The sequence below is a fragment of the Adiantum capillus-veneris genome, chromosome 8 (genome assembly GCF_014529385.1).
Source record: "Adiantum capillus-veneris isolate H3 chromosome 8, ASM1452938v2, whole genome shotgun sequence".
Lineage (NCBI taxonomy): Eukaryota > Viridiplantae > Streptophyta > Polypodiopsida > Polypodiales > Pteridaceae > Adiantum > Adiantum capillus-veneris.
Window position 1 is genome coordinate 152,924,591 of NC_140938.1, and position 15,760 is coordinate 152,940,350.

Below are 15,760 nucleotides of genomic sequence, written 5' to 3' on the forward strand. Positions count from 1 at the left end.
TTGTTGAGGGTGGGCATCACATAGATGGCTCATCTTGTCATAGAGATCTTGCCAACACACTTGATACATTGAAGTCCACATGGTGCATTGATGCCCGTCGCTATGGGATTCCCATATCCTACGTCAAGGATTTTGTCAACTCTTGTGGATGCACCCATCAAAACAAGACTACAATGGCGTCTCAATGCAAGTTTGATCTTAACATGGTTCCATCATATGTAATAAGTACATTCAAAACCAATTTGGATTTTCAACTAGAGCAACTAATGATTGAGCACAAAGTAAAACTAGTTATGGTGCGATCTGCAAGGAAGCGGCATTCTACAACTCTTGTGATTGACTACATTTATTATAGAGGTGGAAAGCCAGAGCGTCACGGTTCAGAGAAGAAGAGAATTAGGACATCAAAAAAATGTGGTTGTCCATTCAAAGTTCAAGTGCAAAGCAGTGATGATAAAGATGAGGTTACTATATAGATTTACCCTAATCATGATGGCCATGTCCCGGGTAGTAGAAGTGATCTCTATCATTTGTCAGTACATCCATCTATTGTGAAATGTTGTGCTAAGGATTTGTTTGATATCGGTAGCTCTCGTCATGTTGCACAAATGTCACTATCTAAGGAAAGGTATCGAAGGGAGAGAGCTACCATGCTTGATCGAATCATATTTCGGTTCTTTATGATTTCGAAGGAGGTTCAAATGTTGTCCTATCAAAAACGCATTGAAGGTAGGCTCAACCTTTTTTTTTTCCATTATTGAGGTGTATATCAACGCTTTTATTTATAGTGGTCATATGTACAGGTAGAATCCCTAACGATGATTGGGCAACCATGCATAGTGAAGTTGCAGCTTTACAAAAACAAAAAAAGGTTGTAAATCTATCGCTTCTTCTCCATCAGTATATTTCTAGTATTCTATTAACATGTTCTATGTACGTAGGTGGTCTATTTCTAGCCTTATAATCCAACCGCACCAAATCCAAAGGACAAACCATTTATTTCAATTCTACAAGATGATTGGATGCTACATATGGCTATGCGATTCTCTTCCAACAATTCATGGGCGATTGATAGCACATTCAAGACAAATGTGTTTGGTCTTCCCTTATTTGCAGCAGTGCTACCCAACCAACTTGGACAAGGCATCCCGTTATGGTTCCTGTTATGTACAACGGACGCAGGGGCACATCATGACGTTATTGCTTTGGAGGTGACACTCAACATAATATTTGGAAGAATGGGATGCATTCGGCCTGCTGCACTCGTCATTGACAAGTCACAACAGGAACTAGGAGCATTTTCAAATGTGATCGATCAAGATCCACATTGTTGGGTGTGTGCGTATGTCGCACGTATCAATGCAAGGAACTTGCCGATACACTGTGTGCAAGCCACAAATGGCTCTAAGCACACAACAAGCCTAAACTAGTAAGCTCAAAGATGGCGTTGGTGTGTCACTCACCGCTCTACGCTTCCTGTCGTGGAGGATTCCTCGCCGCGAAGAAGAGGGAGACGCCGTTACTCTGCGCTCAACCGCCTCACTGTCGTCGTGCCGCCGCAATGCTCTCTCTCTCTCTCTCTCTCACTCACGCATACACACACACACACAAGGAGATGAAGAAGAAGAAGATGGAGATGGAGCAAGAGCACTCTTCAATTGCACAAATGAGAGAATGAGTGAATTTTAGGTTTAGTTGACTTTTATATGAGCTCGCTCCATTCACATTTGGACGCCCATGCTTAGCCAACTAATCCCTTGAATGTTCCAGTTAGAGTGCGCCTCTCATCAACGATCACTCTTACCCTTTTCCTATTGGACCGACAAGCCCGGTACCTGACTCTACCAAGTAAATAATACAACGTCTGTCGTAGGTGATAGGGTGTCCGTGAGCCGTGAGGGTTAACATGCCCCCCTTCCTAATGTAGATTCCGTCCTCGGAAGCTATTGAGTTGAAGCGCGTTCGTCGATGTGGAAGAGCTTTTGAGATGAATGTCCTTAGCCTCCTTCAGTCACTGCAAAATCAAACAACATTGGCACGGTAATTGCATTCTCATAAGCAATTAAAAAGCATATGCAGTTGTAGGCAGACAATTTGATTGGTAACATAATTTTAAACCATTTCTCAGCAATAAACATTAAATTGCAATATAATCAAACGCATAAACCGCTGTAAAGGCAAAAAATTAAACAAGGCTGGGGTTGCTAATTTAACGGTCGAAAGGCACTAAAGATCGACTATTAATACCATGGGTAAGCTTCTTAATATTCACTGGTCAATTAAGTTGTTTAATCGCGAGAGCCAAGTATTTCATGTTCGAGGGCTAACTAGAGGCTATACCTAGAAGACCTTGTAGTTAAGCTACGATAAAAGGAATTTCTCATGAAATCATCGCCTAACTGATTACCTTTTCTTTGACCCTCCAAAGTCTTTTCACAGTGATTCAATTTTCATGTGCGTGCTTATTTTGTATGCTTTGGGTTTTTTGCTTTTCAAGGAAAAGTGCCCACACTGGGAACCTCTAGGGCTCTAGTACCATAGGCGATACATGTGCGTGAAGTACCAAATCAAGCTGAGATTTCTCTTCTTGCTTAAGATTTTACATTGTGGTACTTTGATTTTTTGTTCATTCGTTTTCAGCATTATAATTTTGTAACTTTGGGGGGTCATATAACATTGTTACCCTCCCCAAGCTCATCACACTAGTAAACTCCCTTTATAATACTTAAGCTAAAGGTCAATAGGGACTAAGCCCACTAGAAAGCCCTAGTACATTTCACACAATGCTGTCTAAATCGGATTAAGAACCTAAGTAACCATTGATAATTAGGAAGGCATTCCCCATGGTATTAAGAGAAAATCTCTAACACCTAGCTTGGTCAAACTAGCTTAGTTGGACTGCTTGATTTTTAAACCTAGACAAGTGATTATGACAAAAATTACATTGAATTTAACGTTTGGTGCTAAACAAAGGCACTGAATATTATGCTACCAATTACAATCAAAGCAGACAAACATGAATGCAAAAAAGATAAGGGGCAACGCTAATGGACAAGAAACACCTGTTTATGTTTATGGTCGCGCTTGATTTGAAGTGTGAACGAGAGAAAGATCCCATAAAGGTCCAAATCCTAACCACAGCAACACGTTCCTGTACACACTAAGAAACACAAAGAATACCTCTAGGAGGCACATCATTGGGAAAAGAGAACTTTGCTAATCACTAAACTCTAAAACAGAAACATTCCTATCGTATTAATCCTACCTACCGTCCATCACTTGAGTGATGAGGATCAAAGGTGTTTTATGACATAGGTTTCTGTTTCAGTGTACCGGATGTGAATGTGTAGGTCTGGGTCAACGTTTTGACTTTTATTGTGCATACTCGTTTGCTAATTGCTTTTGCTCTTTACTATTTTTGTTTTTTGTGAGTATAAGGCTTTATATATACATTCCCTAAGATTGGAGATTGAAAGGTCAGGGAGGAAGGTTGAGAGGGGAGTATGTGAATGATGACTATCAGCAAACACTCCCCCCTTCCTTGGGTAGATCATACCGTTTGAAATGTGCTCGTCATCCTTTGAAACCAATTGTTCCAATTGGTAATAGGTGAGGATCTTTGCCAGTAGTTTTCTATCACTTTAGGTGCCTCATCGAGTTGCAAGGGTGGTAAGGTACTCTCCCAGGATCGAACTTGAAGTGGTTCATCAGGTGATTCTTGAACACTGGGAGGTGTGGATTCTTTTGTAGCTTCATGGAGGTCCAATATTGTAGGTAGAGGCTGTGGAGAAGCTTTTACCTCTATGGATGCATTACATGAGGAGCTAGAAGCTTTTCATGGGACTCCCCCCTTCCTTAGCTAGGTGGAACAAATTGTTCTTTCTTTGGCACCCAAACTAGCTCTGGAGCGGGTGTGTAGCATTTTGAAGGAACTGTGCAGGAGAGAAGAGGAAGGAGAAGAGCACACGACACACAGATATGGGTGGGGAGACTCAATCAGTGAGCAGCCCCCTATACACTTATATTATGTATAAGGTATACAAGTCAGTGGACGCCCAGACTCTGGGCGGCCGGGCAAGGCACAGGCGCCTATACCCCAACAACCTCCCACTTAAAGACGATTGTGCCTTTTAAGCAAGGGAACCTAGTCTAAAGACTACAAAGGGTGAGAGAAAATCTCTCTCAACGGATGCCCACTGGCTGGCTGTGATCGTGTGCATCCGGCTGTCCTGCTCCTTTGTAAGTCCATACACACCAGACGTACCGCACACGTACTGCAAGTATGTACACAATACCTGCATATCTCCCTCGTGCACTATGCCATCATCAGTCAACAAACGACTGACAACCCCAACTGCAAATGCTCCCACTGCAGCTGCGATATCCGGTCTCAAGATCAACATCTCATACATGAGACCACCGAATGCTGATGCAATGCTAGCGGGCCCTGCTAGCTCTACGAGCATGCATTAACATATATATCCCTGGCAATAGGCATCTCTGACTGACAAGGTGTGTCAGCCACATTCATCTACTTACTATCCACAAAAGACGCACCAACCTGTCGTACAACCTCAGAGAAAACCAGCTGCTCTAGGTGTCTGCTGGAAAACATATCCTGCACAACTATATCCCCATGCTCATTGTCGAGCATAGAAAGGAATGATTGCAGAATCGCTGACGTCTCAGCCTCCTCTGCAATCATCCACTACAAACATGACCACTCAATCTGCTGTGACTCACTAGAGCTCTCATGCTCTAACTCCTTATGCATAGACTCTTGCACAACTTCCTCCTGTCGTGACTCACTAGAGCAAGACCGCTCTACCCGTCTATCATGCATAGAAGTATCTCGCACAACTGACTCTCTGCTTTTCTCAGTCACTAGCAAAGCATGCATGTCTGACTCTGTCACCTCTCTGTGTGACTGCTCAAGTCGTGCCCCAAATGTGTGCACAACGAGCTCACTACTTTGCACTCCATGCAAAGCACCCTGCAATCCATGAGCAAAAGAGACTGTCCGGGTCTTTCGTTCTCTGCATGGCTGTAACAAGATTGAGACTCGACCATCTCGCAGTAGTACTACGTGCAATGGGTACCATGTGCCAACTCTAGCACCTCTCCAATCACTAGCGAACCCAAATGCAACGCAAAAGATCGCTCAAGCAGAGATACCCGACATCCACTATCCCTGAGCTGACCAACGAAAATCAAACTCATCGTCAAATCTGGCACATGACGCACATCTCTGAGCACGTACGATGCACCGCTCGGTATTGACAGTCTCACATCTCCTGAGCCAGCAATCGCATGCAGTGACCCATCTGCCAATCGCACACTACTATGCACTCTGCTAGAATAGCTACTAAACCAGTCACGATACGGAGTGACATGAAAAGTAGCATCCCTGTCTAGCACCCACTGCAAAAGAAGTGCACTATCCTCAGACGTCAATAAATCAGGAGTAATACAGGAAGCAAATGTGACCTCACTGTCACCAGGGTACTCAGACACTGTATCTGATCCTGCAACTATCAAGTCAACGGAGCCTATAGCATCTACTGCATCCTTGAGACTAGCTTGTCTCCTGTGTTGTCTCATACCACGAAAGCATCGCCGTCTAATGTGCCCTGTGTGACCACAATGGCAACATCTCAAGTGTCGACACGAACGAGAACGTTGTCTCTCATGAGTCATTGGTCTAGACTTGAAAGTCTCACACATATTGACTACTATAAGTGAATGTCAAAAATAACCAAGAGCTGTAACTCTACTCTAGGTACGGTAGCAATGAATCCACTCAACTAATCCAAAAGAAGCAACCTGCAACGAGAAAATGCTCTAAAAAAAGAGCTCACCAACACCTACAATGCTCATGCGAATCCACGCATAAAATCTCTCGCAGTAGTGTAACCACACTGTGCTCCACAAATGGCAATGATGCAAATCCCAAATGCCAAGTGTACGAGGCTTCTGTAGAGTAAACCAAGCTCCTGTATGGCTGTAAAATATGGCTGCAAATCAGCCCCAAAATTCAGCTCTTAAACAGCTGCATAAACAAGTCACAAACGTGTCCCAGATTAGCCTACAACTGAGCCATGCATGGACACCTGCAAAGAGGAAACAATGGCTGAAAATCCAGCACCCAAATAAGCCCTCAAACCTGCCTATAAACTTGTAAACCGGTAGCTGAAACCTGCTGAAAAACCTCAAGCCATTAGTGCTCGAATCCGGCTACCTAGCTCGTATCCACACAAGCATACATCACAATATTCACTCCTGTGAGTGTGCCAAGATAACTGTACGCCTGTCAAACCGTGAGCTAATCACCAAGCCCACATTGTGTGGTATCGATGCATACATGCACTAAGCTCCCACCTGCAGAGAACACCGCACGTAATCAGTGTGAGTGCAATCGCAATCACAACCTGGATCGCATCAACTTATGCGCATAAAACTCCTGGGAAAATTTCGCCAGAGTTTCGATGCACAATGGCTATCAACACAAAATAACCATTGTCTTGCAAGCTCAATACAATGAGCAATCAATGCGCATCAAACTAAACTCAACATACATGCATAAGCTCTGCAAACCTGTGTCCAGCAAATGCTCACAAAGAATACCACAGGTGACCATACATATCATCCACAACCAACCTCTGCACTTGCTCACAAGATCTACTGCTCACCACATAAGCATACATAGAGCATTACCCGCTCAAAGACCATGTATGCAAGCCACAACACTGCAGAAGAACCACTCAACTGCAACTGGCAACACCTGTGGGAGTACTAGACTCAACCTGTACCTGGGAGTCAAACCCGATCTTGTAACACCTGCAAATGCTCACAATTGAGCAAATCAAACCAATCCACCTCCTGCTTGCCAATCTACACAAGATGGGTTTCTTTGCGGCTGAAACCTATCTTCTGATGTAGTGCTCAGAACAAAATTCTGAGGGCATAAACAGCTTTGAAAGGGAGGTAAAACCCCAGGTCACCTATTGGAAATGCTCCCAGAACGTCAAGTGTGAATTTCCAAGCTCCGGATCCAGAATCTGCCTGAAAAGTGCGAGCACGCGCGATTACGCAAAAACGCACTGAACTTGGCTCTGATACCAATTGAAGGAACTGTGCAGGAGAGAAGAGGAAGGAGAAGAGCACACGACACACAGATATGGGTGGGGAGACTCGATCAGTGACCAGCCCCCTATACACTTATGCTATGTATAAGGTATACAAGTCAGTGGGCGCCCAGACTCTGGGCGGCCAGGCAAGGCACAGGTGCCTATACCCCAACACATTCTATGATTTTTTTCTTTGCACGATCGTCAATTCATTTTGAAGCTATAGGATTGGGCGCACATGGGTCAGGTGACCGGTAAGAACACAATCTACGTTTTGGCACCCAGATGTGGTCATTTCCTTCATAGTAGCCTTGGGCTTCCAATAGTTTTTTAGGAATCCAACGTCACGTTTCCTTACATTTCCTGGAGCGAGTGGGACGTTTCTTACAAGGCTTATGTTTTTTAGCACTAGTTATGGTTGCTAAAGAATCTTTAGGGACCCACTTGTATGTTTTCTTCATTATATTAGGATGAGTCTTGTCAGAAGCTATATGCATTGCTTGTAGCATATTTAAGGGTACGGGCATTTTATCCCCCTCAAGTGTTACCCAAGTCATTCCCTTATTTTCCCAAGTGTCTATGGTTGCTGCTAGGTGGACCCAATCTACATTGTCCGACTCGGTCATCCTAGGTAGTACATCCATATAAGGAGAATCTTCCCCAACATCAGTGTCCGCTTTACACGTGTAACAATACTGCAATGGGGCCGAGTGAACTGTGGTGTCAGATCTATGATCAATTATAAACTTGTTTCTTAGAGGATGTGCTCGACTAGTTACAAGATCCACTCGAATGACAGAATCTTGGAACTGCAAGACGTAGACATGGTTTTTAAACTAGTCATGCACCATTTTTGCTTCCCTCATGAATGGACATCCTAAGATCATCGCCGATGCCATAGTGTGTTTGGAGAAATCCATAGCAATGAAGGTGAATCCTTATTTTATGTCCAAAGACCTTGATCTTGAGATCTTCTAGCACCCCAATAAGTTTAACAATAGACCCATTGGCCATCTTCACTAGTATGGTTGTGGTCGCAAGGTGAGGTCTTCCCATAGTTTCCCAGCAATTTTTAGTCACAATTCTAACCCCAACGCCACCATCAAGGATTCCCTTCACAGTTAATCCCTTAGTAGTGATTGGTATGGTCACATTGGATTCATCACCCTCAAAGTATTGTCCCAACTTGTTAACATGTATTTCTATAACAAGGTTCTCATCTAGGTTGGGTTGTGGATCTAAGTGTTCCTCCTATATTGGCATCTCCCTAGCTCCATCCATCTGTGCAAATTGTGGTAGCCCAAACTTCAGTTCTCCATTGAGGAAGGCTCGAAGAGCTGAGACTGGCTCAGGGTCTTTATATAGTTTGGACATGATGGTGGTTCTAACTTCTGAAGACATGAATCCATCAATTTGGCAATGTTTAACGTCACCTTTTGGGCTTCACTCCCTTGACGTGGGGAAGATGGGATCTCCATTTCTTTGATAGGATCAAGTAGTCCCTCTGTAAACATTCTTTCCATCAAGAAGTGAGTACGCCCACTTTCCCATGACTTTAAGTCACTTTCTTCTTGGATGACACTAGGTATGGCTAAGGGTCTATAGATTTGGTGAGGTTGTTGTTGCGTAGGGAACACGGTGTCTCTAATCTAGATCTACCTAGGTGCTAGTTCTAGAACCCTTTGGGTATCTTCTACCAAACTCCTTAATTGCTTGACTCGCTCAATCTCCTCTGTAGGGTTTGGATAAGTTCCTATGTTCTTCTTGGATCCTGGCCATTGTGGCTCATGAAGATCTTCCTTGTTGGTTTCTATCTTAGTGGTCGTTTTGGTCTCCATAGTTTCACCTGAATCAGAATCCTCTTCAGCGTCGTTCATATATACGGGGTTTGTGATGGCTCCTCGGTAACTTCAATCAAGTTTAATGGCGTGATCTTCGGTGCATTTGGATTATTTGGACATTGGGCAATCAAATGATCTATCCCACATCGATTACACATGAGTATTGGCATTGTAAACGTGATCGCTTGATTGGTTTGCATTAGTGTGGCGTTCTTTTCTAGCCTAATAGGACACTCGGCTACACGATGTGGACCTCCACACTCATAGCATTGAAGAGGTGGTCTCTTAGCAGTGTAATTGATATTTTGGCTTCTTGCCGCAAGAGCAGCTACTTGATATACATGTTTGACTTGTCCCCAATAGTCCTCCATGTAGTATTGTGGACTTTCTTCAAGCACATCCATCCCATAGGAAATATTAGGATCTATATCTTCCTCACGGCCTTCCAAACAAGCAATAGATAACTCACAACCCACTTGATTCACAGAAGTGATTCTCGGATGTGGTGGTTGTGGTCCTAGCACTGGAGGTGGTAAAGGTGTTGTTTGAACAACATTTTGGGCCCTAGGGACCATGTGTTGTGCTATTTTCTCAAGAGGTGGGACCGGCATCAATGCAGGCACTTGAGGTGTGTCTGTCCATGATAAGGTTGGTCTATTGGCCATCGCGCGCTTAAATACTATGCAATCCTTAGCTTGATGACCATACCTCCCACAGGCATTGCAGTTCCCATTGAATTTTACCATAAAAGTAGGGCATTCATTGGTACTATGCGGTCCATAGCATACTGAGCACCATTGTTGCTCTCTTCTTGGATACACATGATTGTTTTGCGAAGCACGATTGTCTCTAAGACTCTCTTGAATAGCCTTGGTGAGATCTGCTAAAGTCATTTTAGATATCTTTGGCTCCTTAGCAATACGCTTTAAGGTCATTGGTTGATGCCCTGATGCTTGCAAGCTAATAGATTTAGGCTCAACAGACACTCTTTCTCATTGAATCATTAAATTATCCTCCAATTGGATCGCATTGGTGGTACTGCTTCTCAAGTACCTCTAATGACTAGGCCATTGTAGATATCCTCATGTCGTAACCCCCTAATGAATCTATCAAGCAATTGGTCATTGTTGAAGCGCTCATTTGGATTACAACAAGAATTCAAATGCTTCAAGTGACTAATAAAGTCTCCCACCGACTCTCCTTCCTCTCGTTGGGCTTTCTGGAGCTGAGAGACTACACCCCAAAGCACTCCCTCTCGTATATATTCTTTCAAGAACAGTCTCCTAAGAGTAGAATAAATCGTTTTTTCTTCCACCCTTAGGGTTCTATACCAATCCCCTGCCTTCCCACTTAAGGTTAGTCTTAAAGCATTACTCTTATGCATGTCATTGTGTTCTCCTAGAGAATCGCATATTTGTTCAAACACTTCAATATGCTTTCTCACATCCCGGTCTCCACAAAAATTTTGTGTGAGCTTGGCTATTTGTACTGCTTTACTTCTAGGTTCTCTATCAGGCGTGTTACGCATATTCTCGGCAATAGATCGACCAATAGCGTGAGCAAATGTTGCCAAGTCACCTAAGTGAGCAGGAACCGTGGGTAAAGGCGCTCCAGATAGTACATGTGGAGTAGGTATTGGCATTGGGTTTGGCGCATACGAAGCCCTTGGGTTCCACGTTGGGTACGATGTTGTGCCATGTGGTGGCCCAAAGTTCATATGTGTGGCCCTAGGCATAGCAGATGTCGGATGTGACATGCTAATGCTAGCCGGTATAGTCCCATGGAAATAAGAACTTGGGTATTGTGGTTGTGGAGCATAGGTTGTTGAAACAATGGGAGGGGTAGGGACTACATGAGTGCGATGACCCATAGGTGCATACAATTGGTACACACTTGTAGGTACTGTTGCAGGCATTGAGCTACCATGTAGTGGTGCTTTACTAACAAAGGAGGTCCATGGCGTGTTTCTCAGCATGCCCATCATTGGGGTAGGCATGGTAGCCGTGGTGTTATCAAGGAAAAGATGAGCTAGACTTGGAAAGGTGAAGCTATCACTTGTGGGCTCAGATTGCACTGAGACCCCTGGAGAAACAACATATGGGGGATCCATCGGACTTACCGAGGGAGTCTCCATTTGCGATAAGGTCGGTTGTTTAGCCTTTCCTGTATCCAAGAATCTCATGAGACCCGTTGAAGGCATGTTGATCCCCTTGTTCTGCCTCTCTAACTCGATAACCCTATGGATGACCTCAGAAACTCTTTGTTGTTGATCCTCCACACTAGTAGCACCCATTGTGGATTATAGGACATCTAACCAACCCACGTGATAGGTGTGACCTGTGTATAGGTCGGTCAGAGTCTCTGTTTGTAGTTTGTACTCCCAGTTCTCATTTAAGAACACTCCATCTAGGATTGAGGTGCTAGGGGTGTCCTTTGAGCTAGATGCAATGTTGCTTTCTGGGGGTTGGCCCTTAGCGGTTGCTAAGTCAGCAGCACTCGATAGCTCTCTTAGCAAGGATATTGACATAGGGGCTTTCGCTTTTAACTCTCTTCGTTGCTCCGCCTTGCGTAAGCTCTTGATTTCCTTTTCCCTTGCTGCAAGGATATATCGCTCAACCTCTTGCACTTCGGCAAGGCTTTTACCATCGGGTAATATGACCTCGGAGGAAAATAAGTCTGAAGAGTCAGGAGGTGCAGTGAATGAAGTATTCACGTGCACATTCTCTAAGGGTATAGGGTCTACGTTGGTCACGAATGGAGAATTTACTTCCCCACCCCCCTCATTTACATCATTAGCTCTATGTTCGGAGCGAGTGGCTCTACTAAAGGTTTCCTTCAAGCGGCTAAGCACGCTCGGCCCGGACCGCGGGCCCATGGTATGCATGTCTTGGCTTGAGCTATCGGGATTAGGCATTGGGAAACCCTCCATGATGTTGTAGTCAGAGGAAGAGTCACTAGCCGCTATATTCGGGTCTTGGTTTGTACTACCTTGGGTCCCCGCCGAGGGCCCGGAACCTAAAGTACGTGGATATTGAGAACTCGCGTAAGTCGAAATTCTCTCTAGTTGCTCCGTCTCTAGCACACGACCAGAGCGCAGATGCATGTGCCTTTGGCAACCTACAAGTGTCGACGAATAACCTCGAAGGTTAACCACTTACTTTTTTAGGCGTCTGTTTTCACTCGGTTTTCTTTTAATGTTTTTTAATATTTTTGAATGATTGATTTTTTTGATTAAAGTGTGTGATAGCTCAAAACGAGCGTATCACTCAGAGGGTCGCGGTGTGCTTTATAGCACCACGTTCGGTCACCTGAAGCTCCATTGGTAAAAAATCGATTTTTAGTTACATGTGAAGCTAAAATTCGTAATTTTTAAAAGGCGACTGTGGCCTAAGCCTGAGCGTGAGCTTGGGCTTGGGTCTGGGAGATATTCTCAATCCTGGTCCTACCTTTAAATTTTTTTTAATTTTTATTTTTTTTAATTTATTTATTTTTTAACTTTTTTTTAAAAAAAAGGATAAGGTCGTCGTGGCTTGCGCGAGAGCATACACACACTCTACCTACCTACTTCCAACTAATACACCTACTGTTACACACTAACACACTCTATTAGCTCTCACATATCTACTTCCTACTTACTGTACATTACATTACACAGAACTAACAACCTTAATACTAACACCTTACACAGAGAAAAAACACAGTACCTTTGAAAACTCCATTAACAAAAAAAATACACAGTAGTAACACAAAATCCTTCTTCTCAACACACACACCCTCCTTCTTTACCTTTCCTACAATTGAAATTGCACCACAAAAGAAGCACAGAGTGCCATTCAAGCTTAGTGTATGGCATTCCCCGGCAACGGCACCAAAAATGTGTACGTATGTCACACGTGTCAATGCAAGGAACTTGCCGATACACTGTGTGCGAGCCACAAATGGCTCCAAGCACACAACAAGCCTAAACTAGTAAGCTCAAAGATGGCGTTGGTGTGTCACTCACCGCTCTACGCTTCCTGTCGTGGAGGATTCCTCGCTGCGAAGAAGAGGGAGATGCCGCTACGCCGCGCTCAACCGCCTGACCATCGTCGTGCCGCCGCAATGCTCGATCGCACTCTCTCTCTCTCTCACGCACACACACACACACGGAGATGAAGAAGAAGATGGAGATGGAGCAAGAGCATTCTTCAATTGCACAAATGAGAGAATGAGTGAATTTTAGGTTTAGTTGACTTTTATATGAGCTCGCCCCATTCACATTTGGGCGCCCATGCTTAGCCAACTAATCCCTTGAATGTCCCAGTTAGAGTGCGCCTCTCATCGACGATCACTCTTACCCTTTTCCTATTGGACCGAGAAGCCTGGTACCTGACTCTACCAAGTAAATAATGCAACGTCCGTCGTAGGTGATAGGGTGTCCGTGAGCCGTGAGAGTTAACATTGGGAAATGCCAGTAGAAGGGCCACGCCGTCAAATAGCATGTCACATTATTCTATGTTGGTTTCATGCTAAGAAAGCATGGGTAGAAAATCTCATTCCACATGTAAAGGCTCCTTACATTTCCCAAGGCGTTCAATGCAACTTTTTTATTTTTCAATGCTCTCTCTTATGCTTGAAGGTTCCAAAAGAGTTACGAGGAGATCTGTACATGGAAATGTCAAATCTCATGCAGTGTCCAAGCGAGATTGACTTTGATGCTCTATATCAACAATTACTTGATCGATATTCAAACCTTCCGAATGTGGTGCATTATGTCACTAATGGGTGGTGCGGGAAGTTTTGTATGTGGAGATTACGATGGCCAAAATTTGGAAGGTTGTTTTCCCATGGTAATTTTGACACCACCAACTTGGTAGAACGATTATGGCAATATATCAAGTATACTCTATTGGAAGCACGCATCAATCGCTCTATTGTGGACCTAATACATGCACTCGTGGGTGATTCCAAGACGGGAAATCGCATCGGTGGAACCTTGCTTAGGTTCTTTATGCAAAAGCAAGAAACAGATATAGTTAAAGTCATACAGAGATCATATTCTTGCAAATGTATGCCATTTTTTCTATGGAACGACATGCATGTTCACAAGTTTGATGTGTGCAGCTGACTCTGGCAGATTTGGACTTCAAGGTTGTTCCCAGAAACATACTAGCAAGCTTAAAGAGGGAGAGCAAATTTTGCAAAGGTATATGCTAGACCAATCATGTCCAGTGGTTGTCAATGAAATGACGTCTTGGCCACGGAAAGTGCAAAATGGATTGCGAGGCTTTGAATGAAGGAGACATCAAGGGACCAATCATCCACCCTAAGAAGCCCGCTCGCCAAACTGGTATTCTTCGTAGAAAACACCAACGAGGCCGTAATCGTGTTCAATTTGATGCTACATATCCGTAAACCAATCAATCAAAAATCAACTCTAACAAGCAATACTTACATGAGCAAAGAAATTGAGGGCACGTGAACTTGCCCTCTTGCTTGTAATTTCACTTGCAAGTTTAGCATCATATGTTATCTCAAGTCCATATCTTGACGAGCACAATTGGATGGGGATACCCTTAGAAGATCTATTAAGCATAGGTCACTCATTACATACTATGTCAAAAAGAAAAGGAGCCATTATATGGAAGAGGGCGTACCGTGGTGTGTTTGAGCCCATCAAGAGGTCATGCGCATAAGTACTTCCACTTGGAGAAGAAATGTCTATATGAGTTTGGATTTTTCCTTTACCATTTTTCATTGGCGACATGATCACCTCATTTTGCTTAATGGAATAGAAAGAAAACAAAACAAATACGTTAAAAATTAGTCATAAAGCCGTGACAATTTATGGGTACAAAGTAATAAAACAATCAATACTTAGCAAATTACCGGAGATCTTGTTTGGGGATGTTCCTCATCCTCCATTTGTGATGTATATTCATCTTCGCTCTCCATACTCTTAATAGGTGAATGAGCATTATCCTCATGTTCTAAATCCATCTCTTTTTCTTCTTCTTCCTCAAGTTTGTTATTCTTGTATTTTCTTGACTAGAGGGACATTTAAGCATGCAAACAATCTTAAACTTAAAATTTTATACATAAGATACAATTATGAAAGCATTGAAGCAAAGAATGAGAGCATATCTTACCATCCTCTCGTATCCTTTTGCAATATTTGCTTTCATCTTCGCAACTTGAGTTGGCATGTCACTCTCCCACTTTGTCATTTCCTCTTGCACATGGTTCGCAAACCATTCTCTTCGTATTGCATCTTTCAGATGGAAGAGCTTAAGCGCCATCTCTTCTCACCATTTGCATTTAGATGTTTTAAATTTCTTTCGGGAAAGTTTTATGCGAGTCTCGATGCTTTGAAACCATGTTTTGGCTTGCCTATGAGACCGTGATCCATTAGCCAATTTGGGTTTTTGACGACCCTTTGGTCTCCCCGCGGCTCTACGAGGAATGTCGACGATAAGACCATGACGCTCTTTGATATGGTGGATAAGATCAACACGTTTCTCCCATTCTCTATTCCACTTTGGACAGGTTTCATGTACTCGACAATAGCGGACAAGCGCCCCATCTCTTTCCCTAAATTCCTAATGAAGAGCTGCTTTGCCTAGACATTAATATGCATTCTCATCTCCTACTCTCTCTGTCTCTCTCTCTCTCTCTCTCTCTCTCTCTCACCCTCACCCGCTCTCCATCTAATATATACACAACACCATAAAAGGATAAATTTAATCACATCATATAACACAATCTTCTTTATCTCAAAAAAACGTAGATTGAAGAAGAGGTGATGTTCTTTCT

The 15,760-nt window shown here is 43.4% G+C and overlaps 1 protein-coding gene across 3 annotated transcripts; it reads right to left on the reverse strand.

Moving 5' to 3' along the window:
• Positions 1-1,637: 1,637 nt before the first annotated feature.
• LOC147453188 (uncharacterized) lies at positions 1,638-15,391 on the reverse strand. Of its 3 annotated transcripts, XM_086518656.1 has the most exons (5): positions 15,097-15,391; positions 14,837-14,995; positions 14,605-14,729; positions 14,403-14,532; positions 1,638-2,014 (listed from the first exon to the last, which is right to left on the reverse strand). In XM_086518656.1, the coding sequence occupies exons 1-5, from the start codon at positions 15,244-15,246 to the stop codon at positions 2,012-2,014; spliced, it is 567 nt and encodes a 188-aa protein (XP_086374782.1). In that variant the 5' UTR covers positions 15,247-15,391; the 3' UTR covers positions 1,638-2,011. The 3 variants fall into 3 exon arrangements, with proteins under 3 accessions (XP_086374782.1, XP_086374784.1, XP_086374783.1); XM_086518658.1 differs by lacking the exon at positions 14,403-14,532; XM_086518657.1 differs by lacking the exon at positions 14,403-14,532 and having other exon boundaries at positions 1,638-3,160.
• Between the last annotated feature and the right edge of the window lie 369 nt (positions 15,392-15,760).

Coding starts and splice junctions, on each gene's coding strand:
- LOC147453188 (XM_086518656.1), bottom strand. CDS start 15,246: ATGGCGCTTAAGCTCTTCCATCTGAAAGATGCAATACGAAGAGAATGG. Junction 14,996..15,096: donor CAAAAGGATACGAGAGGATG/GTAAGATATGCT, acceptor ATGTCCCTCTAG/TCAAGAAAATACAAGAATAA. Junction 14,533..14,604: donor ATGGGCTCAAACACACCACG/GTACGCCCTCTT, acceptor TATGCTTAATAG/ATCTTCTAAGGGTATCCCCA.